We start from the raw sequence: 27,105 nt of genomic DNA, 5'->3' as shown, positions 1-27,105 counted from the left end.
CTTGCTTTTATCCCCTGTTTTTATAGATTGCTGCTAAAATTGGAGATATTCCTCACTTGAATAATTCTACAACACTTGTGGACCCATCAGTCTATGGTTATGGAGTGCAGAAACGGCCCCTGGATGACGGAGGTAAGCTGGCTGTGATGGGTTGGTCTTGTGGATTCATCTGTGGAGGCAGCTGCCTGCTTTAAGGACAGCAATCAATGCATGTTTCTGCATATAGAAACTTTATACAAAATTTCCAGTGCTGTTTAGCTCTATCTAGATAGCACAGGGCTCCTAGGCATTAGTAGTATTAATGTGAAGCAATTCTTTCTTAGTCTGTGAACTTTGAGAATTTGCAGCAAAGAAACTGTCATTTAATTCTTGTTCTGTGGTAGTTGGAGGGGGGAGAGAGGAGGATGTGCTGTTTGGAATGGTATTTTCTGAGAGCAGGCAGTGTACAGGGACAGTGTTAGGTGTGCTCCTTTCTGTCTGTAGCAGTGGCCACAGCACAGTACCTGGCTCATTGTCCAGAGTTCTGACTGCTTTGTACGTTCATTTTTAAGGAGAAAGGCTTTGATGTAAGTAGATGCAAGCTGGAAGGAAATTTGCCATGTTATGCTTAGCTTTTTTTCATCATCATTCTTTGAGACTCCTTAATCTCTGAATCATTTAACACCGGTCACAGCCAAAGAAAAATTTACTGGGTGGACTCTATCTGGTAACTGTAATGAGGTGATATCAAGTGTTACAATTTTAAAATAAGGTATTAATTTCTTATCTTTGTCAGGAACGACAATGATTAGAACAAATATTTTTTACAAACAATGATGTGCACTGTTACAAGAAGTGTTTAAACTTATTCACTGCTCTGTAGATGCAGAGCTCACCTTTTTCTGTGATTAGTTATCAAAACCAAAAAAGTTATGTCTTCCTTTTCCAGTTTCCTCTAGTATTTTTACTGACACAGGTAGCGCTGCAGGGTGATTCTCTCCCTCACAGATACACTGGGGATAGCTGAGGAGATAAGCAAAGCCTGCTGCCTGTCACTTCATTTTGAAAATATTTTTTTTTCTTTACAAAGGCTGAAAATAGTGCAGTGCTGTTTCTCATTCTGAAAAAAACATGCTGGAGCACAGGGAGAAGTTTCTTTCCTGTGGAATTTCTGGCTTGCTAACACCACTGTTTTCTGAATACCTGCCACAACCCACTTTCTCTGGTGTTGTCTCTGAGCAAGAGGCTGCTGCTCCTTTGGTTTGGGGTTTCCGGGAAGAGTGAGTTTATCTGGGGGAGCCCCTGTGCCTTTTATCTCAGGCTAGAGCATCGCTGTGCCTGTGAGGAGCCAGCAGCCTGGTTTTACTGGTGTGAGTTGGTTTCTGTATGGGAAGGTGCTTGGCTGCCAAGCAGGCTGTTCAGCACTGAAGGAGCAGGCTGCCCAGGGAGGTGCTGGAGTCACCATCCCTGGACGTGTTCAAAACCCATGTAGACATGGCACTTCAGGACGTGGTTTAGTGGTCGTGGTGGTGTTGGGTCAATGGTTGGACCTGGTGATCTTGGAGGTCTTTTCCAACCATAATGATGCTATGAAGAATGCTGAACAACTTGGAGCTGTGATGTGAAATAGAACAAAAGTGGCCTTCTAGGAACTAGTCAGTCATAACATCAGTCCTCCTGTTTGTTTCACTGATTGATCAGGCCAAGCTGTGAAATCTGACCTCATGACAAAATGGCTTTTTATGAACTTTTAACACGTGAATTGGCCACAGCACTTAATGACAGCACAAGTTAGACTTTGCACTTAAACTTTTACTGCTGAGCCCTATTACCTGCTGAGCCTTGTTGGTGTTGACACAAACCATGTCAATACAGTTGGAGTCTGGGCTATAAGTGTACTTAGTGCTGGTTTCTTGTGTTGTGAGAGATGACTCCACAGAGCAGGTGTTGCTCCTGGGAGAGCCTTCCAGAGTGGCTGTGGTCCTGACTCCTGTGTTGGCAGTTCTTCTGCAGGCATAAAGACCTGCAGGTGTTTGTTCATCCTGTAGTTCAGCTCTGGGCCTTGGCTGCAACTGGTTCTAAAGTAGCTCTGGTGCTGTATTTGCCCTTGGGTTGTTCATATACATCTGTAGGTTTTATAACTTGGTCCAGCTTCCTCCCCAAAAAATCTGATCCGTGAAATCTTAGAAGAGAAATGATGGAAGTAATATTTTTAAAGGGCTGGCATTTCACAAAGAAACAGGAATTGTCAGAGGAGCAAGGGTTGTGTCACTTCTTTCAGCTTTGGTCATTTTGGCTTTTATTTCTAATGGCTTTAATAGGTCCTGTACTGAGATACAATTGTGTGATAAGTTCCTAGCCACGTAATCCTCCTGTGCCACTCTAACAGCACACCCAGAGCTGCAGCTGGCCAAGGAGCTCTGTGAGTGCTTCTTGCTCTGTATCTGTGGTATGATCCATACCTTGGTCTTAGGCTACTTGCTCTTGCTGCCCTGGCATTCCAAGTCTATAATATACCTTCAGCTTCAAGCATCTGAAAGGTGGTGGTTGCTTTTAATAGGGCACTTAAATTAGGAACACACTTCCCATTTGGATGTATTAGTCCTCCATTAGCTGGGTGTTGGGGTTGCATGCTCACGCTTTTCTCTGTTTTCTGCTTCTGTTTGAACCACCCTTTGGGGATGTTTTTGTCAAGAAGTGATTATTTGTTATTTATAGTGGAGTAGTTTGGATACATTCTGCTGCTCTGGATAGCTTGGAAACAAATCTGGTGGTAAATCTCTTGATTGTTTACCTCTGTATACCCTGTGTTCACGGCTGGGTGCAGGTCTCACTGCTTCCTTATCACCATGTAGCTGTTAGAAAATTACTTCTGTTCCTAATACTCCTAGAAGAAATTGGGTTCAGGGGAAGTACTTAAGGTGACAAGAAAACTGTCTGTCTCTCAGGAAAATCTAATTCTGCCTGTCCATTTTTGTAAACAGCTGCTGGCGTGGCTGATTGGTGTCAGCTTAGGAAGTGGTCTTAAGACAGGGTGACAGTGTGCTGGTCAAAACGAATTCAGTTGCTTTTAGTGCATTTCCAGGAAAAATAGATTTGTCACAGTATTGGAAACCAGAACGTGTGAGTGCCTTTTGCACTTCCCTTAACATAATCTTCATCTGAAATGAGGAGCTGCTGGGACTGGCCCTGGTGACCTGGCCTGTTGGTATTAGATGGAGCTTGAGACTGATTATTTTGCTTTTTCTCTGGCTTCTTTATTTCCCCATTCTGGAAACAACTTTAAAGCAATCCTGTGAAGAGCTGTAGTGCAGGGAGGAGCTCAGGTTTGTTTGCAGTCAGCGTTTGTCTGGGCACTTGCCATGGTGAATGTTTCCCAGCCAAGGCTGAGCTGCACTGGGACCTGGTGGCACCTTGCGTGGGGCTCGCTGCTCAGGATCCTTCCCAGCCCTCCTGTAATGGCCCACGGCTGCTCCTGGCCACTATTCTAATTAGTAGATCCCTCCCATTACCAGCACAATTTAATAAGTTTATTTAATGCTAAGTAATCCTTAAAGAAGCAGCCTCCTTTTGTTCAAAGGAAGCAGGGGTCTAGTCTGCTGGGGAGAGACTGATGGCCAGAGCGCTGGCCTTTGATTACTCTGCTTTGAAGGAAGCTTCCAATGACATGCGTAGGGTTAACCAGCAGCGTTGCAGATGAATAAGGCTGGGGCATCCTTTCAGCCTGGGGAGACAAAGATGAGAGGCCTTGGAGAAGCCTCACAACCCCTGTCTCATGCCCTGCCTTCCCTAGGCTTCTGTGGTGCACCCAGACCTGAAGACACTCCGTTTTGGTGTAATAAAACTTGATTTTAGTAGAGCTGAAGAGCTCAAACACAGTGTGATCCTGTTGTGTGCAATACTTTATTCTTTTGCTCCAGCATGTTTTCAGTCAAAACAGCAATGGGCAGAAGGGGAACTTAACCCTGTCTTACTGCTGATGGAAGTTAATAGGGATGCTCCTTGACACATCTGCAGCAGCAGCAGGACCAGGGCAAAAGTCCAGATCTCTCAGCAAAAGATTGTGTAATACAGAAAATGCCAACGTTCTTCAAAATGGCAGCTTTACAAATCAGCATTTTTTAAATAAGGCAGCTTAAGGGAAGGGGGGGAAAAAGCCTGTATAGATTTTCAGTGAAGGCAGGCCTGAAAATGATTGTTTTGACCATTTAATTAATGAAAAGCCCAGCCATATTTAATGGTGAAGAATTCAGGTAATGAATGTCTTCCTTGTAGCTTTCTAAAATTTATGATGATCCCATTTTGGTTCAAAAGTATTGAGTGCAACCCTGTTCCACTGCTCTCCAGGAGATGCATTGCTCTGATTTTATTCTATCCATGAAGATACTCTTGACGAGATTGTGTATTCCCATCGTGCACATGAATTTAGTGGGAGGCACTGCTCTGTTTTATGGGGTGGAAAAAAAATCCGCATTTGTTTTGTGTGTCTGTTGGGTAGAATTCAGTTAAGGTGAAGCCTAAAGCAGAGTGAAGAGTTATCAACCAGCGGGTGCCGTTAATCGGAAATTGTGCTGATTTTATTCAGTATTTTTCCTTATTGGCAGTAAAATGACTGCAGTTACAGTTAAATTGTACTCAATAGGTGTAAAGGGGGAAATCTGTACGTGGCTTGTCAGGAGTTCAGCCCCCTCCCTGGCATGAAGAGGGAGACAGTGGAACAGAACATCAGCTTTTTCAGTACTGCAGTGAGAATGGTCCTGCCCCAGCCCTGCCTCTCTATTAGTCCCTGTCTTTCAGAGAAAAATGGGTGTGTTGGAGAAGGAACCAAGCTTCAGGTGGAATTGGGAGCCACAGAGTTTCTTTTTTTCCCCCCTAAAATAGAGAGAAATCACAACTGACTTTAAATCACTCCCGGTTCTCTCCATCTGCCTTCAATTCTCAGCTCTTGGAAAAATTACGTATGAAACGTGGAAGGAATGATCTTGCACAGAAGTTATTGTGGTTTAATTTTTTATAACTAATTTGTACAGTAACTATAGAGCAAGGCTGATACCTGGCTGGGGTGCTGAGTGGCTTACTATGTTGTTTAGTACTTGGAGTGGGTTGGAGGCGTTATGTTACGTACATCTGAAATTGAGCCCAAACTGATTTAACTTCTTGTGCTCGTACAGCTTTCCCCTAAGAATCTGTCGTTTCAAGTGTAGGATTGTGTTACAAAATGAAGGCTCTTCCATTCCTGTTCCTTGCGTGAGCTTCAGGAGTTGATTATAGGATGTGTATCTGTCTCCTAATTTGTGGGCAGCGGCTGCAGTGGAACAGGCTGCGAAGAAGAGAGCTGTTCTGGTGAACTGGAATGCAAAATGGATGTTTAAGTACAGCCTTGTAGTGCTAAGACCACTCTTTCTGGCATCTGGGGACACTGAGTGAGTGGCCTGGGCCAGGGCAAGGGCAATCCCATACTACAGCAGTAGCCACCAGACCTACTGCATATGCTGGAAACATTCAGAGCAGTTTGGAGCAAGATGGTGAGTTTCTGGGTTCAGTTATTTGCTCAGCTCTGTGGTAGTAGCTTATCAGCCAGAGCAAATATTCCCTATTACATCACCCACCTTTTTCAGCTCCAGTACTGAGAGTTATCAAATTAGAACTCTTTATATTCAGGGTGAGAATATGCAAAGACAAATCTAACAGAGTCAATAACACAGCAGTTGTCTTATCGCCCAGCTGTGGAGAGTAATAAAATATATATGCTGTCAATATTTTGGTCCTGGACTATTATGAAGGTATTGACATGCAGCAGAAATACAGTGCTGGCTCTCTTTGTCTAGTTGTGGGAGTGAAGTGTTTGGCCACAAACTTTATGCATTTTTCTACCAGATATAGAGAGTGTGGGATGTATCTTCTTTTGAGCTCTGCCAGCTGATTGGCAATTTATTTCAGGTCAAAGAATGTGCAGGTTGCTGCAAGGTAGTTTGGAACAGCATCATTATTATCACAGCTCACATGTTGGCTAGTTTCATTTGTTTCACTACTTGTGCCCTCCAGGCATGCAATATAATCTTTCAACTAGTTGTTAGGACCAAATGGTCTAGTTTTTAGCTGGTTTGCTGCAGGCAAAGTCCAGTAGGAAGCTCAGCAGGGCTTGTGTTCCCACTTTGCATGAGTTGGTCTAATGATATTTTCCCCATTAACATTTGGAAGAAAGATCTAATCGGTGGAGGGGGGAGAACTCTGAGGGCTGTCAGCTGGGGAGATAACTGCTGGTCATAAATGGACCACCAGCTAATGTTGCAGATATGGCTGGAATGTGTGCATTCAGTAAAATGTGTTTTGGTTTTTTTTTAAAATACTGTTTGGGTGCCTCAAGGTTCCTTAACAGACCTCTTCCTTTAACAGGTCTCCGTGTAAGTGGGCTCCATGGAGCACAGATAAGGGACTCAGAGAGAAGTAGGTGCAAGTGTCTTTAATGATTTTTTTTTGCCTGGACTAAATCTCTGAGTCTACTCAGCTTTTATTTTTAATGCGTACCAGTTTGCTTGCAATTTCTCTTCTTCTTCTTCTTCTTCCCTCCCCTCCTTTTTTCTTTTTTTTTTTTTTTTTTACTGCTTTGGGCTTAATTTGGGAAGGGGGAGAGGTTAGTTGTGGGGATTTGGATTTGGGCAGGGAGGATTTTCTCCCATGACTCTCAGCATGGGGAGACACAGATCAATTCCCTATCCTGTGTTCAGCTGGACACTGGGTTATGGTGTGTGTTGATCAAGAAATCCCCTCCTGTTTTGTACTGCATAACGCATTCATTTCAGCCACTGAACCTAAATTACTGTTTTGCTTTTCTTTCTTTTTTGATGAAATGGTAAGAACTCTCTTTCTATAGGGATGAAGTTAGTTTATCCGTGCTAATGCTTTGATTTTTTTCCTTTTTTCTCTCTCTGCCACAGTAGGTAACCAGTTAGGGGCCTTGGTACATCAAAGGTAAGCAGTGGGTTATGTTTTATTATTTATTGATCAATTCTAATTGTTTATTGATCCACCATCTGTAGTAGTGTTAGGAAGTCAGAGGTTGAGAATGTGGAGAAACTGTCAGCTTGGGTTTTCTCTAGGCTGGAGTTTCTGCTAACCCTTTAAGGTTGTTTGTTGTCATGAAGAAAGAAGAGTTGATGTGGAACTTTGATTTGGTTCCTGTAAATCTGCAGGAGAATAAATTCTCTCTCCTTCCCTCTCCCTTCCTGGCCCTGGTGGGGGAAGAAAGAAAAAGTAAATACTCTGGCATTTTGACAAAAGTTGGACGTGTTAAATGGACAGTTAGTTTTTTTGGGTTTTTTTCCCCATTTGTTACTACTCTTATTATTACTGTTTGTTTTATTGGTGTAATATGACCTGGGCTGACTGCTTTGTCAAAATGGTTTGAGGAGACCAAAGCAAACACGAGTTGTCATGCAGCATGTCTTAGCATCAAATACAAAAGTAGAATTCTCAGTTTTTCTGGAATCCTGATCTTAAGGAGCTGTCTGTCTTGTTTTGAGTAGGAAGAGGAGAGTGCTTCTAAAGTTGGATTCACCTTTGGGCTAATAGTAGTGCATTTCCATTGTAACTGGCTCTTTGTTGGGGGCCTCAGCAGGAGGGACAAGCAATACATGTGAAGACTGTAGAACCTGCAGTTTTTAATGGTTAACTTAAAACTAATCTCCAGCTAGGGTGGCACAGAAAGGGGTGGGCAGTGGTGGCTCCTCTGCTGCGTGCCACCTCTCTCCTGCCAGGAGTCATGTTCAGGTGGGGAATTGGTTGGGCTTAAGAGCCTGAATAGATGTCTTTCTAGGTTTGGTGGTTGGTTTTCTGCTAGGTTGTCTGCTCTGTCCAGCTGCAGCTATTCCTCCAAAACAGGGTGGTTGACAAATGGTCTAGGGTAGGGCATTTTGGCAGCAGGCTGGGTTTGTTGCAGATAAAACCAACTGTAGGTGTGAACCTCCCTGTAGCAGGTGGGTCTGTGCTCTTCAGGTGTGGATGGCACTCTGGTTTTGCATCACTGCTGGTGAGCCTCAGGACAGGGCAGAGTGCTTTATCTGCAGCTTAGCTGGTCAAGTCTGACATGTATTTTATACCTTCCTTAACTCATCTAAAGATTAAAAAAAAAAGTTGATTTTAATATACCTCACCATAAACCTGCATTGAACTTATTATGCAGTTGTTTCATTGCTTTTGAGATTGCTAGACAATTTGTGTATAATGCAGATCTTAAATATATGGAATTTACAAATTCCAGATTCATTGTCTTATATTTTCTACAAGATAGAAATGGATCAGAAAAAAAACCAGATTAATTCATTTCTACTTGACTATAGTTAGGTCTTAGGAAGTTGCTTTGGGTGCTGTGTTTTAAGGCAGAGACACATTGAAAAAGTCCAAAGAGCAATAGATGTGGAAGGCTCAAGATAAGAAGACTTCAAAGGATAATTGAAGACAATTTTTATAAATTCCACGGAAAAGGATAAAGACAAGCAGGCAAAAAAAATTAGTATTGGGGGGGCACTTGTGTCAGGATTGGCTTTAGTTAGTGTCTCTTGGCAAGAGCATTTCCAAAAGAAGTGGGCAGAAGCTGTGGCTTGGAAGATCTAAGCTAAATATTAAAGAACCTTTGCCATTATTCTGTGAAATGGCTGGAGCAAGAATGACTAAAAGATGTTCTTCCATCAGCTTCATTGAAAATGATGGAGAGTAGACTTGAAATATATTCAGCATAGGAGAAATGAGGTGACTGTGAGTGGTCTCTTCCAAAACAGTTGATTTTGGGTGTGATGTGGTGTTTACCTGTGTGTACAAAAGCCTTATGCTGTGCCTGGCTTCCACAGCAGTGCTGTAGAATCTTCCAATTTGTTCTTTGTAATGACTCTTTGGTTGGGTTTTTTTTCAGGGCTGTAACAACAGAAGAGTTCAAAGTGCCTGATAAAATGGTTGGATTTAGTAAGTACCTTGGATGCTTTTGATGTTTCTTGATGTGTTTTCTGTGAAGGAGTGCTGTCTGTTCCAACATGCTCACAAGTTTTCATGCTTACTCACCTTGGATAAACTTTGTCTAATGCTGCTTCATGGGGACCAGATGATCTGTGTTTAAAATCTAAGTGCAAACTGCATGGGAGAGCCTGGTGTATCACACTCATTCTTGTGATAGGGACAAGTTACTGAGAGTTTTAGTGATTCTCTCCTTGAAATTCCCACTAGGATAGTACATAAACAAGTCAGGATTAAATTTCCCTTCACTAAAACATTTTACTTCCTTTGAATATGCAAAACTGTGAGAGCTGAGGGAGGAAAACAACATTTAAATGTTAAAACAAGAGTTGACTCAAGGCAAGTTAAACAGAATTTTAAATCTCTTGCACATTTGCTGAAGGGAAGTGCACCCAGCATGCGTTGCTCAGAGGACAATTTTCCCTGGATTTGCATTCTTGATAGTGTTCTCTTTCAAATTTGATCCTAATTTCTCTTCCTCTTGATGATCATTACTCTTCTTTTCAATGGCACCTCCTGCTGATGTTTTACTGCAATGATTGCGTAGATTCTTCCACTGCTAGATTTCTGTGTATCCCTTCCAATTTGATATATGGAAAGTAAAAAGGAAAATAATAGGCCATGATAATCACCCCTTAGTGCATGAAGTTTTGTCCCAGCATTAAAGACACTGTAAAACTGTAACTCAAATTCCTACACAGGAAACACTTGCCCTTTTCCTGCCTTACTTCATCATTTATTGGTCCTGTTATAAGGTGGGGGAACATTGGAGGGGTGCTGCAGCTCTGTGAGAGGGAGCCCACGTGCTCTGTTGCTGCATCATCTGTGTTCAATGTAATCTGCAGACAGATCCAGGAGAGAGGCAAGACCCAGAGCTGAGAGATGCTTCTGTGGGAGCATCTGGAGCCAGGCATACCTGTTTGACTTGATGGTTTTGCTCTTTTTGCAGTCTGGGGAGGATAGGAATGGTGACTGGCACACTGCCTCTCCTCAGTGTGTCGTGTGAAACAACAATGTGCTGAAGCAGGAGTTAAGGGAGATGGGCATTTGTTTTCCCCTCAGGCTGATAGAGCATTTCAGTATGTAGCAGTTCTGCCAGGGTGCAGACCAGTCAAATAGCACATCCATTGAAAAGAGGCAGTAAAATATGAATTTTAAAGGAAAAAAAGGCTTTGCCTTTTTTAGTACCCCAAATAACTGGTTTATTGGTTCAGGCTGAACAAGGTGTACTTAAATGACTCTTCTGGCATTTGTCTCATTTGTTACAGACTGTGTGGTTCCATTCCAGTGCAAGACAGGCTTTTTTGGTTTTGTTGTTTTTTTCTTTTCCTAAGCAAATAGAATAACTTTCAGTGTTTTAATGTTTTTCTGCTGTGATAAATTTAGTCATGCTGTGGATGCTTCTGCAATCCTGGAGTCAAACTGTTCTTTTATAGATAGCTGCAGCAGGGTAAAAGGGGGAAGGTGCTCTGCAGTTACTTGGAAAAATGGTATGTTCTGATGCTTGTTGAACTCATTTCAGTCATCGGCAGGGGAGGAGAACAGATCTCACGGATTCAGACAGAGTCTGGCTGCAAAATTCAAATTGCTCCAGGTAAGAGCCTCTTTATATGGTGGGTGAACAGGTTTTAATGTTGAAGGATGTTGCATCCTTTAGCTCAGATGCCTCACCACGCTCGTGACATGTTACAGCTGTTACTGTACTAGGCTAATGTGCATGGGAGCCTGTTGTGGGACTGACCTCCTGACTGGTGTAGGAAATGGGTTTGTCAGGTGGTTTGGGGTGTGAAACACTTAAGGAACTGTCTTTAAGCAACAGATGGGTACAGTGTAAATGGACAATCCATGTTGTACTTAGACCTGAAAGTGCAGCTGTTGAGTTTTCTGCTGGTGGTACCACTTTGCTCAGCTCTGCAGTTTGTCTCTGGTTAGTCTGGTCAGCTTCAGCTCCTAGCAGAAGATGTTTCAGGAGGGTGGTAATGGCTCTCTGTACAATTTACCTTGCATCAAAAGAAAGGAACCATTTGTTCTGTGCTATTGCCCATTTTTTTTGGAGAAGACTGTGCTATGGTGCTGTACAGGCAACTGTTGATGACTGTAATGCAAGTTCTTGCCCCCTGTCTATAACTGGTGAAGAGGCTTTAGAAGAATGCAGGCATCCAGCAAGTCATTGCAAATATGTTGACCCTGGATGTCTTTGAGTTCATGAGTGTGTTCTGTGTGTGGGGAGGGCAGTGCTTCCATCAGTGCTTCATAGCTACTGGAATAGCTTTTTTTGTTTTTTAATTCCATGTATTAAAAGTTTCCTTCTTGTTTCCTTTGTAGACAGTGGTGGGATGCCTGAGAGGCCCTGTGTACTCACTGGGACACCAGAGAGCATTGAGTGAGTGCTCATTTCATTCCTCTTCTTTCTTCTCCTCTTTCTTCTCCCTGATGCTGTGCTCTGTCAGTGGTGCTACTTGGTTAGCCATGCCAGCAAAAGTTGGCCTAGAGAAACTTGAGGGTCTCTGGAGCATAGAACCTCTTGGTCTGATGCTTTAAACTGTGCACCTCAAAGGCTTTTTTCCAGTTGCAGTGTGAACCCTCTACAGATATTTCCGTGGAATTCCCCTCCGCAGGGCAAGGTTGCTCTTAGGGCACCTAGGATGCAGTTTTCTAACTGCAGCTTCCCAGGATACTGAGCTAAGTTATTGAAGGGCACTTCTCTTCTCCCCTTTGCTTCCCTGCTCCTACTGAGATCACCAAACTTCCAGTTGAAGAAGGGCTGCATGAGGCCTCCAAAGCCTGTTGGTGCCACTCCAGAATAATCTGGAGGTGTTGGTGTTGTTGCAGAGCAGCATGAAGCCCATGGATGTGCTTGTCTCTGCATTGCTGCCAACAAGAAACAGAGGACTGAACCAAAGTCTTGAATTCTGATCCCTGCATGGTAGAAACACGTGGCCAGCCAGCAGGGGTTTCTACTCTTTAGACCTATAGAAACTTTAGGGACAGTGTTTCCTCCCTCCCCCTTCCCAGGAGCTGAGTTTGAGACTCTCACAAACCAGTTGAGGACCTCCTGCTGGAACTGGATCCAGGATCCTCAGGCTTACAGGAACACACTTAACATATGGAGCTGCTCTTTCTCTCCCCAGCCTTTGGGTAGGTGGGTTTTTTAAAATCCATCTGGAAATCTTTGAGTTGCATTTGATAGTGAAAATACATGGGCACAAAGAGTGACTCTCTAAAGAGAAGACACTCATCATTCTTCCATTCATAGGAGATCTAAGGGTACTTGGAGCTCCTTATTGTACCATAATATACTGCAAGCAGTGAGCCAGAATAAATATAATTGGCGAGCTCGTGTTATAGAGCAGGCAATGTGTTCTTGCTGATATTATAGTGCTTTTTCCCCTTTAGCAAAGGATATTCCAGAACAAGAGTAAAATATCAAAAAGCTGGGGTGCATGATGAGATGCAGCTGGGGGAAAATGGGGGAGAGCTATGGTTAAGATTTCATGGTTCTGAAATAAGAAATTAAATGCAGTCATGTCTGAGGCTCTTTAAATAAAATACAAGTTTAAAAAAAGGTGAGGATACTCAATTTGTGAAGGAGAACAAGGTGTTGAGGATATGGTTTTAGGCAAAACAATTTATTTTTGTGCTAAACTTCTTGTTAAATTGGTTGTTTGAACTATTTTTTTCAGGCTACTTGTAGAAAAAGAAAAAATAAGGAAACCAATCTAGATGTCAGACTTGTTTGTGAAGGGTTTTGTAAGGGGTGTTTCCATTAGTTATTTCCAGTGGCAAACTAATAGGGTTAATTTACAAATGGCCCCTTCTCATCTGAAATGAGTCCTATATTAACTGTTGTAGTGTCTATATTGTCAGTAAAAGAACTTTATGCAAAGTATGAGGGTAGATGAATAAGACCTCTTAAGGCTCTTCCAGAATATTTGAAGAGAGCTTCCAGAAATTCCACCTTTTGCCTTGGTTTGGTGAGAAAGACGAGAAAGCTGTGCTCTGATCTGTGTGCAGCCTCAGCTCACCACCCCTGGAGCTGCCTTGGGTGAATATCTGCTTGTGAGGGATGACTTTGTTCTGTTGCTTCAAATGGCCAGAGAGAAGTGTCCTCCTAGGGTGCCTGGCAGGGCTTGGTATGACATGGGCTGCATAGGGAACTGATGACTTTCTGCTGCCTGCTTTGAGATGGGTTGTGGGAAAGGGGCAAGAAAGGGATGTGTTGGTACTAGGAGTCCTCAAGGTGAGGAAACCCCCGTCAGTTACCTCTGACCTGCTAAAGATTTTAGAGAAGGGATCTTAAATCTCCCAAATCTTTGTCTCTTCTCACCAGGAGTAGAAGAACCCAGTCTTTCACTGGTTGCTGCTACAGTATCCTGGCCTCGCTTCTCAGTGTAGCTTCAGCACCCACTGTGTGGGGCAGAGGCTGTGTTAGAGCAGTGTTCTGGTGCTGCTGGTAGGAGCAGGCAGAGAAGGGCAAGGCAATTGGCCATGACAGGTCAGGGAGGGATTAACCCATGTCCTGTGTTGGTATCAGAGCAGCGTGTTGCTTTTGTCTTGACCAAGAAGGAAAAAAGAGCTTGAGTTTTAACAAATATTGGATGAATGTTGAAAAAGTTTAGAAAAGTTGAGAACCTAGAGCATCTTCATTCAAAATAAGCACCCCAGATTTATAGCTCAACTATTATCCTTAACTTCCAAAGAGGTCAGAGCATGCTGCTGCTCTTCCTTCTCTCCTCCCCTTTCAAAAACCAAACTGCTTATAAGTAATCATGATGGGAGAAAGCGTACCTCAAAGAGTTACAAAGGGGGGAAAAAAAAAAAGAGGCAAATATTGTGCTAACTATGATTTCTTCCATCTTTTCACTTCTCCTCTCCCTGATCACTTCCCATTGCGATGGTTCCCGGTCAGTTGGTCACGTGGAACAATGTTGTCTAATGGTTGTTTCCCTCGATTCTTTTCCCAAGACAAGCAAAACGGCTACTGGGGCAGATTGTAGATCGCTGTCGGAACGGACCTGGTTTCCACAACGATGTTGATGGCAACAGTACCATTCAGGAGATTTTGATCCCGGCATCCAAAGTGGGTCTAGTCATCGGCAAAGGAGGTGAAACAATTAAACAGTTGCAGGTGCGCAAGATGCATTTCCCTTAGGGCTCTCTTCCCCACTGCAGCTTCTCTAGAACAACAGGAGCCTGCTGAAATGGAGAGCCTTAAATGCTCTAACCTTCTGCAGCAGGGACTACTCTTCTGCCTTCGGAGAGCTGGACTCAAATCCAATCTTGTGTTACAAACAAAAGCGGTTTGGCCCCAGCTACGCATGTGGTGGAGTTCTGCCAGAACCGGGAAAGAAACTGGTGTGCTTTAGATAACATGTGGTGCGTGCTGTGGAGGAGGGGATCCTTGTAGCCAAGGGAAGGCTGTGTCTACTCAGCTGCTGCAGTAGTTTTTAGTGCCAGCCATGCTGCTGTAGAGTGCTGTGCTTCTCTTTTGTTGCTGATCTGTGATAAAGTTGGCGTGTGTCTTCTGTTTTTTACCTCGTCCCAACCCTTTCTAACTTAAAGTGTTGTGTTATGTGTAAATCTATGTTCCTAGACCTTCTTTATTCCTTCATTTGGTACACGCTTTTTAAAGAGCAGAGGGCTTCAGAAAAGCACCTAGGTGAAAATTGTAGGGGGTTTGAGTGTCCTGATTAGGTCTCTGTCATCCAGTAGTTTTGAGGCTGGTCACCTAATAATGACTATATGCAGACAGTTACAGATTTTGGAAAGGGCTGAAGGGCCAGTTGAGGTAGAGGGGTTCTCTTTGCAAGGGATTCTCCTGTTTGAGAACTTCAGGAGCAGCACACTGTCTGGCAGTCCTCAACACTCTGGGACTCTTATTGAATCTGTGCTCTAACTACTCAAGAAGAGCTAAAGTCTCATTCTGTAAAGCTGCTGATTTGACCTACATAATGTTGAGTAACCAAAATATAGTCCCTTGCTTTAGGGACTCTGCTTAGCAAAGTGCTCTGTGCTTTTTCTTCAGGAGCGAACAGGTGTGAAAATGATCATGATCCAAGATGGTCCATTGCCTACTGGAGCAGATAAACCTCTCCGGATTACTGGAGATGCATTTAAAGTACAGGTATGTAATGAAAGTAAGCAGTTGCCCCAGAGAACTGAGGAGAAATTTCAACTCTAGTGTATTTGTGAACGTCTAATGGAGTCGAATCCAACTGGAAATGGAACAAATCTTGCTGGTTTTGTTTGTTCTGTAAGGTTGATGAAGTTTGAGAAGTTGAAACACCAGATAGCAAGTGTTGGCTTGTTTACAGCATAACCTAGGAGCTCTCACTCCACATGGGTATTAGACGTGGGTTGGAGAAAACCTGAGGAGGAGGCTTTAGAGAAAGTAGCTTTGGAACACTTTCCAGTCTGTGTAGCAAAAAATCAGCTGTATGTTTGTTACTTGAGCAAATGGGTTCTTAGTGTCTACCTTAATCACACGTTTGAGAAAGTGTTGTGGAAGGTTCACTGTCTCAGACAGCCAACTGACGCAGGTAATTAAAAAAAGTAATCCCATGACAACTCCTGAAACCAAGGGGTTTGCTTAATGTTGGTACCTCAGTCTCCTTGTGAGGGTTCCACAGATCTGCTCATACCTGCGGTTCAGAGCAAAACCCATGATCAGCTGGAGACTGGAAGATTGCAGCATGATGGGAGTGCTTGAATTAAAGAATTAAAGTTTAGCTGTGGCATGTTCTGCTTCTCAGCAAGTGCTTTTCATACCTTGTTAAGTACTTAAGTCTAGCTTAGCATTCCTGTCTCTAATAAAAATAATTCTGTTTCACAGGATCTCCCTAATCATGAGTTGCTGCAGCAGTTGATGTTGCTCAGGGGTAGTGTGTTTGGGTTGGTTTTCAAACCTTTCATTGTAAATGGGCTTTTGGAGGTTTGTGGGGTTTTTTTTCACCTAATTCTTATATGTATTGTGGAGATGTAGATAGCAAAAAGGAGTATAATGGCAGTCTTGCTACTTTAACCCAATTGTACTTCTAAGTGCAGCGACTTCCCAGGTGGCTGCTTCTGCCTTGCAAGATTGCTTTTGTCACATCTTCTGTGCCGTAAATCATGCCATGCAATCATGGAGACTGCATAGGCTGGAAGATCTCTGAGGCACTTAAAAAAGCTGAGTGTGCTTAGAAGGTACTTAAGCTTGATGGATCCTTGGGTTTGGTGATTCTGCGAATGCTGCAGCAGCATTTCTCAACTCTTAAGTCCCTCCATTGCCCTTATTTCTGTCTTGGCAGCTGTGAAATGTCTTCAGTTGTTTTTCCTTCTGTAAAAAAAATACCATGGGGGCAAGGAAATATGTAAAAATGGGAAAGCAGTCAGATCCAGCAGTGTCCCTCAAACCTGGAAATAGAACCAAAATGCCAGAAGATTTACTGCTAATACATAGAAGCAAAGACTTTGGGTTTGACATATAGAGGTTTTCTTTTAACGGTGACTACTGCTGGCTCATTTCCAGGGTACATACTTACTAGCTGGGCTTACGTGCAAGCTTGTGAATGGCCTTGAGGGCTGCAAATCTGTAGGAAGAATATTCATTTCTATGAGAAGTCTTGCTGGATTGCTGCAGACTTGGATCTAACTTTTCTGAACATCAAGAAGTCCAGTACTGCCCATGTCTAGCTCTTAGTGGACGTGATCTCTGCTATGCTGCACAGCTTCTACCTTACTGTCCTGGTTTCAGTTCTATCCAGTAGGAAAGGAGCTTCCCTCCCTTTAATTTGAAACCAAAATCAAACAAAATCATAAAAGATATTTTGAAGGATAAAGGGCGTTTTTGAAAGATTGAAGGAAGCAGTTGCACATAAGAAGCTTCCACCTTGCACACTTGGCAGGTTTTGTCAGACACAGAAGATGCCATCAAGACCAGGTCTCCATTGACTGTATCAAATAAATTCTCAATCAGAATGCTGTTTCCATGAAGCAGATGGAGATCTCTTTGCCTGACCAGTAACCACTGTTGAGGCCCTAACACCAAGATGGCAAGCAGAATAATTTTGAGCTAACTGTAACTTCTTTCCCCATGTAGCAAGCGAGGGAAATGGTACTGGAGATCATCCGAGAGAAAGATCAGGCAGACTTCCGAGGCGTACGCAATGATTTCAGTGCTAGAATGGGAGGAGGCAGCATAGAGGTATGTTTTCTTCATGAGTACTCTGCTAACCTCCCTGTGGGATGGGCAGTGGGTGGAAGGCATCAAACTGCACATGTAACCTGTAAGCTTACTTGAAATGCGTTGTGTTCTTTTTGCCAGAAGAGTGAGTCTGGCTGCGAAGAAGAGGAGTTCTCGTGGACTTTCAGATGGCACTTTTCCAATTGTCTTTTTAAGCTGTGTTCTTGTCGTGCACAGTTCATGTAGCAGGGAAGGAATATGTGGCCATGTGTTTGGGGTTTCTTAAACAATATGGTTCTGTAGCCTGAAGCTGCCTAACGTGGCCTGTCCTCATAGCTGAGAGCATCTCCTTGTGAAATCACAGAAATTCAGTCCGGTTCTCTGAGCTTTCATACTACTTTGCCTTTCCCATCAGGTCTCTGTGCCCAGGTTTGCTGTTGGAATTGTGATAGGAAGAAATGGAGAAATGATCAAAAAGATTCAGAATGATGCTGGAGTTAGGATTCAATTTAAACCAGGTTTGTGTGAGGATGGAGAGCGGTTACTTTGACCAGTGTTCTGGTTTGGGATTGCTAAAGTGAATCTGACCTGAGGTTACAGCAGCTAGGCCTTCCTAATTTACAAGTGCATTCTGTCTTTTTCTGAAACCTGTTTGAATACAATATGCTGCTTCCTCGTGCACTTTCTGGTTTTCAGAGGGTAAGATCATATACAGCTCATGTGCCAACATTAGATGTCACAACAGTCGTGTCTTGAGTGGTAATTATATGGATAAACAAATTAACAGTAACAAAACCCCTTTTATTTCCTGTTAAAGAATTCTCCTTCAGGACATTAAAGCCTTTGGGGATCAGGAGTTGATTAATTCTAAGTAACTTTCTCTGGGTCCTTGGCTGTCTGATCACCTGTCAAAGCTGCCTTTGTCCTTTTAAAATTGTATCAGTCTTTTTTAATGGGTTTTTCACATTTGAAAGTGTTGCCTTTTGAATGTTGCTCCCTCTGCAACAGGGGTTGGGTTTTGTCTTCTTTCAGTCCATGGAAGAGGGGCTGACAGTGGAGGGAAGAGGGAGCTCTTGTGGTAGTAACATCAAGTGAAATTGCTGCTAGCAGTGATGGTGCTGGAAAGAAGCTTTTGTTGGTGGGTGGATGTTTCCTCCTTTTAATTTAGTCTCTGCCACCTCTCTTCACAGATGATGGGATTAGCTCCGAAAGAGTCGCACAGGTCATGGGGCTTCCCGATCGGTGTCAACACGCAGCACACATCATCAGTGAGCTCATTCTCACAGCACAGGTGGGTTCTGGAGCCTCGTGGGAGCAATGGGCTTCCGTGGGAACGTAGTCTGTGTGCACACAGCTGTGGGGATGGATGCCACCACCTGAAGAACAGCACTGTTCAGTTTTCCCTCTGGCAGGCCACAGGTGCTGCTGTCTGGGACAGAGCTGCAAGGCTTGGGTTTTGTCTTTTTTAATGTGTTGTGGGCTGACTGAGCTATGAGAGGGTCTCCTGTTTGTAGTCAGTATTACGAGGCCTCTTTGTAGCTCCACATTTACCCCCCATGTTTAGTTGTTCTTATGTTATTTGGAAACAGTGACCTGGAGAACAGTCCAGCAGTAGTGTGAGACACTGACTGGAGGCTCTGCTCAGTGGGACTGGGGAATGCTTAGACAACAGTGTTGACAGTGTTGCCATCTCCAGTCCTCTGGTCTGGTGGCTGGGGGAGGCAGTAAATGCTCTCTGTAAATGGTCACTGTGCTCCAAGACATGCACCAACATATTGCAGTGCCTGAGAGCAGGAAGCACAGAGATGGGTGAAGTAGCAGGGCAGACTCATGGAGGAGGTTGTGTGTGCCCTTTACACTATGAGAAGTAAAGATGTTAGGCCATTCCAGACCAGATACCTGAGCATAATTCATCCATCAAGGGTAGGACTTGATACCTTTTCTTGCCCTGAGATCTGGTTTTGAGTGCTTGATTTCATAATTTTTAAAATACAATTTTTACTAAGTGTTGAGGTCTATCACAATAGCCTCTGACTGCCCATGGCCTTTGCTGTTGGAGAAATCAGTTACTCAAAATAGGTATGTCCTTCAAGTGTCTTTTGAACTTAAAAGCTTCCTTTGGAAGTTTTGGAAAATGTGCACGTCAGCTGAGTAATTCCAGCAGTTCTTTAAAGAATGGCACTTGAAAGGGTTTGGAAGCAACTTCTTTGTGTGTCAGTGCCAAGATCTATTGGTTTCTGTAAGGAGAGCCCCCATCACAGACTAAAAGTCCTTTAGTAGTTGATGCTTGTTTATGGGTTTGTTTAGCAGATATAAAGGCATGCATTTAAAAAATATAAATATCTTCCTGAGTCATGAAAGCAACTGTAACCTACAGTTCTTGGCATTTCTTTCAAGTGATTCAAAATCTTCAATGTGAAACTGAGGTCCAAGAATACCTTAATTCAGTGCCATTGATTATAATGCAGTTTAACTTACCTTGCTTTATTTTGTTTTTAATGCATTTTGGGGTCAGCAAAAAAACACTGATACAAGTCTTTTGCCTTCCAAGGAACGAGATGGCTTTGGAAGCTTGGCTGTCGCCCGAGGAAGAGGTCGTGGCCGTGGGGACTGGAGTGTTGGAGCACCTGGGGGCATGCAGGAAATAACCTACACGGTGCCAGCTGATAAGTGTGGCCTCGTCATAGGCAAAGGTGGGTCCAGAGACACTAAACCCCAGAGCTTGCAGTCTTCTGCTCTCGGGATGGTCGTGTTCTTGCTGCCTGACAGTGAGGGTTTGGAGTTTTCTGTAATAGCAGGTATTTAGTGGCTGGTGAATGCAGTATAGGAATAAGCTATAAGCGCTTGTGGTTGTTTTCTTTGTGGTGCTCTCACTCATAATTGTACTCTCCAGGGCCTTGTTCACAATCTGTAAGAGAGGCTCTTCATGCAGAGCTGTCAGGTAAGCTTGTTATAACAAGCAGCTGGCTGAGAACAGGCAGGTTCATTTGTGGATTCTTTTTGTAGATAATTCGTTTAAAGGACGGTTTGTCAGGGACAAGCAGAGCAGTCATTTCATCCTGCTGGATTTCTGAGTGCCATGTGATAAAACAGAAGGTCTCAGGATGTGGTAATAGCAGGAGCTGCTTTCAGCCAGGTACCTGAAGCACCTGATGAATAAAGAGAAGTAGCAGGATTTGTCTGTATCTGAGCTGGCCTCTGAGCCTGTCACAGAGCAGGCTGGTACACCTTGTGTCACCTCAGGTATGTTCACTGCCACGGAGGCCCCTTGGCTGCTTTAGCTGTTGAATCTCTCCATGGTGAGGACAAGGAGTCATCTGACCTTCCTCAAGATCCAGTACAACCACAAGACAGTTATGAATCCAGAGCATCAGCAGCAATCTGTTTGTCACAGAGCATGAGCTACACATTGGGCAACGGCAGTGCTTAGCTTAGAGCCAGGAAGAGAGGAGAGCTGTTGCTCTGGGTTGCTGTGATGCTTCTGAGTTAATGCACGGACATATCAAAGGAGTTGTATTTAATTTTTATATCTGCTTATTTCAGAAAGAATGACACATGCCTTAACTAGTATTTAAGTAATCATGGTTGGCTTTTAGCCTCAGCAGCGGTGAGATGAATTGAACAGATTAGCTGGAGCAGTAAAGGAGGCAGGGACTCGAGGGCGTTGTGCCATGTTCCAGTGGCATTTAGTTTCCTGCCGTCTTGTTGGGCAGGAGTAAGCTTGCAGTGAAGCATGCTGTGGCCTCTTTCCCCTCCTGCATCTCACCTGTTCCCTTCCTTCTGGCCCCTGCAGCACTCACCTGTGCTGCAGATACAAGATACAGGCATGTCAGCAGTATATTCACAATAATTTTCAGCTGTTGTTCTTTGCCATAAACCTTCACAACCATGAAAACTTTTTTTTTGTAGTGTGAAAACCCACCTGCTCTCCTCATTAAGCAGAAATTGCAGAGCAATTGTGCTTGATCTCACCCAACAGTCCAGTTGGGTGAAAGATCAGGCAACGCCAATTTTAAGCCTACAAGTGCGAGTTATATGTATGCAGAAATCAAATCACAATGAAACTTTATTGCTGTATCCATTAGTCAACCTTAATAAAGGATCAGAAAAGGTCACTTGTTGTTCAGCAGCGCACTGAAGTGGAGCATTTGTGACTAGAGAGAGCACTGTGTGCTGAAAGGAGAAACACGGGTAGCGAGTTGGATGTCCTAGCACTCAAGTGCAAGGCCTGGCACAGGCTCGCTGTGGGGGTGAGCAGTAGCTTTGTACCTTTGTTTCCACAACAGCAAAATAGGGATTCTTACCCGGCCGGATCAGAAGCTTTCTGGAGTGACTAATTACTAGTTGTATGGTGATTTGAGTGCTTGCAGCTTTGTAATACCACCTTGTAATCGGTGTTCTTACGGCGCCTGTGCTCTTAGTCTGTATTGCAGCCTTCATTTTTGTCAAGTGAGTGATGGCTGTAGCACTGCCTCCGGGGGCCTGCACCAGGATGGATGTACCACAGTCTTGATGCAAGACTTGATTCTTCTGATTTCTTCTCCCACTGCCTGTGGGGCAGCGTAGGGGAGAGGGGAGTTAGTGAGGTTTTCTTAACAGTGACCAGTTATAAAACCTTTGCTCCCACCTTCTAGTTGCTGAGCCATTTCCTGCTTTTATTTGTTTTTCCCCTCCTGTGGTACATGACTTGGCTGTTTAGCCTTCTCTGTAGAATCTGGCTGAGTCCTGGGGGCACACATAGCTTGGTCTCTGAGGTCAGCACCCAAGCAGTGGTTATCTCGGGCTCCTGGGGGTGCTGTGTGCCAGGCAGCCAGGTAACTGCTGCTGTGCTTCCAGCTCCATGCTGCCACTGGAGAAGAGGGGAAGAGAGGGATGTGAGGAAGTGTCTCAGCTCTGTTCTTGCAGTGCATGTGACAGAAGATCTAGGGCCCTTTTCTCGTGGGCATCACTTCTCAGCTTGGCACCATGAGCCTTTCTGAGCTGATATGAGCTGATAGAAGCGCTCGCTCCCTGCAAATCCTCTGCGTGGCTTTTTTCCTCTAGAGGGTGGGTAGGTGCAGCCTTTCTTCTCTGAAAGGCTGGAGGAAGGGTGGAGATGAGTGCCATACACATGTCAAGTGCTTTCTCTGTTTGGTGGAGCCTGGAAACAAACCGCAGCCTCTCTGGGCCCCCGCTGGATTTCCATGATAAATACAGCAATATTGACAGATAACGTGGCCGGCCTGGCTCTTGTCAGCTCTGCCTTTTAGCAGGTTTGATTAATTGCTTTACGATTTCACGTCCAGCTGGGGGGCCACTCTTGGATCACTTCTGCCCCCCATCAGGTAGAAGAATGGAGCAGGCTGCTGAATGCCTCTATAGACAGCCACCATGTGCCGAGCGGGTCCCCTCGCCGGGGGGGATGAGCTCCTTCCGAGCTCCTTCCGGCACCAGGCAGCATCCTGTTGGCTGCATCACTTCATTTGCATGATCTGGAGCCTGAATTGGGGTTGCTCAGATGGGAGGGATCACTTGGGCATGTACCAAACCAGAGGGTAAAGAGAAGGGCACCAGGTCTTGGTACTGAGGGTAGGAGCTTGCAGCCTCTCGCCAGACCTGGAGAGCTTGATCCTGCAAAAAATATGGTCTAGGAGGGAGCTGATGTGGAAACGGCCCCAACAACTACCAACTTTGTGCTGAATGCTAAGTGGGGAAACTGTTTGAAGAAGAAATGAAGACATTTCTCTAGTTCAATGAGACTGGTTCAGATTTTAACCCTTAATCTGGTGTGCAAGAAGCAGCCTATGGTTATGTGTCTGTCACACAGTAAAGAAATTTTCCCACCCCTTTGCAATCCAGAGTGCATTGGCTGGAAGAGCCCTGTGTGTTTTTGTCAAGCAGATGAAGTGGCTGTTCATGCAGATCTCACCTCAATATGTAAAAAACAGATTCAGACAACAGCATTGCATTAAAAAAAAAAGTCTTGGATTTGAAATTTCATCCTGCTGCTTTCCCATGCATGACTGAAAATAAGTGACTTGGCTTTTGCCTGCACAGTACAATCCCTGTTGTCTGCCCAGGGGTGTGACATGATTAGCTTTTGTTAAATGCATCTTCAAAAATTCATTTAGAAAGAGTTAATTGCCCTTTGGCAACTTTTCCTCCTCCCTTCCCCAAGAAGGCTTTAAAATGTTGAAAAGGTCATGAGTCCATTACAATGAAATGAACAAGTGTCTGCAACATCCACAGTTTGTTTTGAAGTTGTGCTGGATGTATAGAGATGGAAATGTGAGCAAAATTGAGGAGATTAGTTTTGGATGCTCTTTTTAATTAAAACCAAGCAAAAATCTCCAGTTAGTTTCCTTTTTGCTCTTTCCCACTTGCTGTCTGTCCTTCTGGCTGGTGATTTTTGTTTTGTGATTTAAAAGTTGTAAAATCTCTTCCTTCTCCATGTCCTTTAATTTCTCCAGTTGAGTGGAGCTGGTCTGTAAGTTGTGTGAGCTCCCGAAAGAAGAATTGAACCATTGTACCATTGGCTGAGGCTTTTGTTAAGCAAATTTCATTAAGAGACCGGGACCTAGCAGGTCTTCAGGAAACCAGATCTACTCTGGCTGGCCCTGCCCCGTCCTGCTCCAATGCTCTGGTGTATCCAGATGGCAAACTAGCCAGACACGTTCACGGGGTGCACAGCAAGCTCTGAAGCAGCAGTAATCCTGCACTGCTGCAGTGCTGGGGCGGGGTGTGCACGCTGCGTGTGACCAGGGCACGTGGTAAGAGGAGGCTTCTGTACAAGCTGTGTGTCTGGTGACTTTGTGTTATGGAAATGAAATGTCTACTGATAGAGGACACCTCACGGAAGAGAGAAGCATGCTTTAATTGCAGGTGACTTCCTGTTCTTGAGGATTGTGAACAGCTGTGCAAACCCACCAGAATTCAGCCAAGTTTTGCCTCTGGTTGGTCAAAGTGTGTCTCAGCCATGCTGTGTTTTGTTGGGAGCCTTGTAATGTGCACACAGGGGTTCTGTGTGTATTCTGAAAACGGCCCCATCCAGAACACCAGGAACTGTTGCAGTAGCTCACAGTTTCAGGTCATGCTTCTGAGGCAGTTTAGAGGAGCAAGGCAGGCTCAGGTACTGCATTTTCTTGTGCTGTTGCCATCCTCAGCCTGCCTCCCTTGAGGCACACAGAAGGTAGCTGAAACTATTCTATTAGCAGAGCCTGACTTTGATATCCTTTTATGGAAAGTGATACTTAATATCCCTCCTAATATCTTGGTTTGGTGTTTTTTTTGTTCAGGTGGTGAGAACATCAAGAGCATAAATCAGCAATCAGGAGCCCACGTGGAGCTCCAGAGGAACCCACCTCCGAACACAGACCCCGGCGTACGAATATTCACAATCAGGGGAGTTCCCCAGCAGATTGAGCTCGCTAGACATCTCATAGATGAGAAAGTTGGTGTAAGTTCCACCTCTGTTCATCTTGGTCTGTGTCTTTCAGACATGATTTTTATTCTTAGCTACATGTAGGCCTGGACTTCCAGGATAGCACAGAATATGCACGCTTACATTATTCAGCTTTAAAATCATTTGGCACATCCACTGGAGTAGTGTTTGCTGTGATCCCAGCAGGATCTGACTGTTTGCTGACATAATCAAAGGTAGTGTGCAGCTGTATGAGAGGAAATGACAAATTATGAGAAGGTTGTCAAAGGAGATTTTTGAAGGGAAGACAATAGAGTCACTGCAGAGAAATGACCCAATCCTGGCGTCATCATCCTGGAAGTAACACTCAGCTCCTTGCTCCAGTAAATCCAGGATGACTTTTCTCTTCCACTTGCTGCAGTGCTGTGGTATTGAAGCTGAGTAATGTCAGGCTGGGGTAAGACTGAAGGGGGAGACTTGGCCAAAAAAGAGTATAGAAAGTACTGAACTGTATACAGTAAATCTGAAAAGGAACCTTTATGCTGAATGGCCTGAGAGAAGGCAGCTTGATACCAGCCTCAGGATCCAAGGTGTTCAGAGAAACTTCCAGCTGTTAGCTGTTTTGTGGGCTGGTCAGAGTTGCTTTTGAAGCTGGGCTCCTGGAGTGTGCTGACAGTCTGAAGAACTTCATCCTTGGAGAATCAGCTACTTCTTTCAGGTGCTGGGGTTTAGTGGAATGTGTCCCAGCCTGTTTTTCTCCCCTTTCTTACTGCTCATACTAGCTGCCTCCACCCTGTGCTTAGAGATGGCATTAAATATTTGTGGATTCTGTGACAGGGTACCAGCATGGGTGGACCTGGAGGATTTGGTCAAAGTCCATTCAGCCAAGCACCCGCTACACCTCATCAAAAGTAAGCTGCTAATCTCATCATGGATGGGTTTTGGGTTCTGGGAGCTATAAGAGCATTGGAAGAATGGTGGGGGTCCCTGAAGGGGTGGTGTGTAAGTGGAGCCTTTTGGAGAGTGAGCAGTCAGAAGCAAGAAGTGAGAGGGGTGAATCCTTGAAGCTCAACTACAGGAATAATTTAGCTATTAAATTATAAACAAGGTGGGTATTGGCAACTCCAAAATTCCTGTCTCTGGTGCAGTGAGAGCATGGAAAGAAGCTTGACCTGCATACAGGACAAGGAGTGCTGTTCAGTGAGATGTCTTCATCTTGGCTCCATCAACAGACTGATATCTAACAGTCACACCTACACAGCATTGCCTTTTGTTCCCATGTTCACTGATTTGCTCAGCAGCTGCTGGCCATAAGTAACAGTTCTGCTGCTGCAGGCAGCTTCATGTATACAGCCTGTTAAGTATGTTACTGTCTACTTCAGCAAGCCTTTTGTCCTCTGCAGTGGTCCTCAGGCCTTCATGACACAGGGTTGGGGCAGCACCTACCAGACGTGGCAGCAGCCTGGACAGCAAGTCCCAAGTAAGTGTCTAGGAGCTGGGTTGGAGAAGGGTTGATGCTCCCTTTACAATTGCTGCTTCATGCCTGCAAACCACAGGTTCACCCCTGGGGCAGCTTGTGTGAAAACCTGAGAGAAGAGGTGTGTGGAGCCATGCTGTGGTGGTTGAGCTCAGAATATTCTGAAGTTCACTGAAAACAGTAATGCTTTTCATGCACTTAACTGCTTACAGCCTGTTTCTGCTCTCTTTGGGTAGAAATTTGGTTCTTTGGTGTTTTTTTTTTCTCTCTAAGAAACAAGCCTTAGGTGCTTTTCTGCCAGGATTCTCCAGGCAAGCCAATGCTCCTTCCCCCTAGCAGGCACACTGTGTCTGCTGGTGACACCTTCTGTCTCTTTGTTCTTGACCTTATTGGTTCTTGTTTATTTTTCATCTGTTCTTTATGAGCTCTTCTCAGTGTTCAACTCCCAGTCTGCTGGAAGGGCTGGGAAAGGAGGTGCAGAAACTGAAAGGAAGGATAGGCAGGGCTCCTGTCCTGGTTTACCCACACTGGCTGTAGGAGTGTCTCTGTGTCCCCTTTGGGTAGTTAATGAGAACTGCTCAACCTTCACAGTGCTAAATGTTCAGAATCAGGCCAGTGGGATAGCCAACTTTCAAATAAATTTTAAAAAACCCCAATGCATACATGTCCTTAGTCATGAGTTCAATACCTGAACCCAGATCACTCTTGCTGCTTGGCTTTCCACTTCAAGCCACCAGCACAGTCAGGCTGGCTGTTACTCTTCAAGGTTCAAAGTGGAATTTCCTTCTCAAAGCCTGTTCAGTTAAAATTCCAGATGGGAAAAGGGGGTCCACCTTTTCAGGATAATTGAAGTAGTAAATGCTAGTGGTGATGGTGATAACTGCATCATCCTGTGTCTTCAGCAGCCAGAGTAATGGTTTGCCCTAAACAGGGCAGATTCATCATCTGCTTGGTAATCTCACAGCTCACATGGTGGGCAGTAATGTCCAACAGACACTCCTCAGTCACAATTTTTCAGAAAATACAATTATTTTTTTTAGATGGCCTGGTCTTGTGAAGACTAAAGCTAAGCATCAAAAG

The 27,105-nt window shown here is 44.3% G+C and overlaps 1 protein-coding gene across 1 annotated transcript; it reads left to right on the top strand.

Annotated features, from left to right (window-relative positions):
• Window positions 1-26: 26 nt before the first annotated feature.
• FUBP3 (far upstream element (FUSE) binding protein 3) lies at window positions 27-26,028 on the top strand (the record flags this gene model as incomplete). The annotated part of the gene is made up of 15 exons (XM_008941774.1): window positions 27-132; window positions 6,376-6,426; window positions 6,918-6,951; window positions 8,888-8,937; window positions 10,508-10,579; window positions 11,311-11,368; window positions 13,951-14,113; window positions 15,011-15,109; window positions 17,066-17,170; window positions 17,565-17,667; window positions 18,340-18,440; window positions 19,701-19,842; window positions 24,424-24,584; window positions 25,386-25,459; window positions 25,952-26,028. Coding segments are annotated over 15 exons (1,396 nt in total), but the record flags the coding sequence as incomplete, so codon positions are not given.
• Between the last annotated feature and the right edge of the window lie 1,077 nt (window positions 26,029-27,105).

This window comes from Merops nubicus, unplaced genomic scaffold (assembly GCF_000691845.1).
Source record: "Merops nubicus isolate BGI_N331 unplaced genomic scaffold, ASM69184v1 Scaffold16296, whole genome shotgun sequence".
NCBI lineage: Eukaryota > Metazoa > Chordata > Aves > Coraciiformes > Meropidae > Merops > Merops nubicus.
The sequence above is the reverse complement of the archived record's forward strand: the minus strand, read 5'-3'. Positions and strand labels throughout refer to the sequence as shown.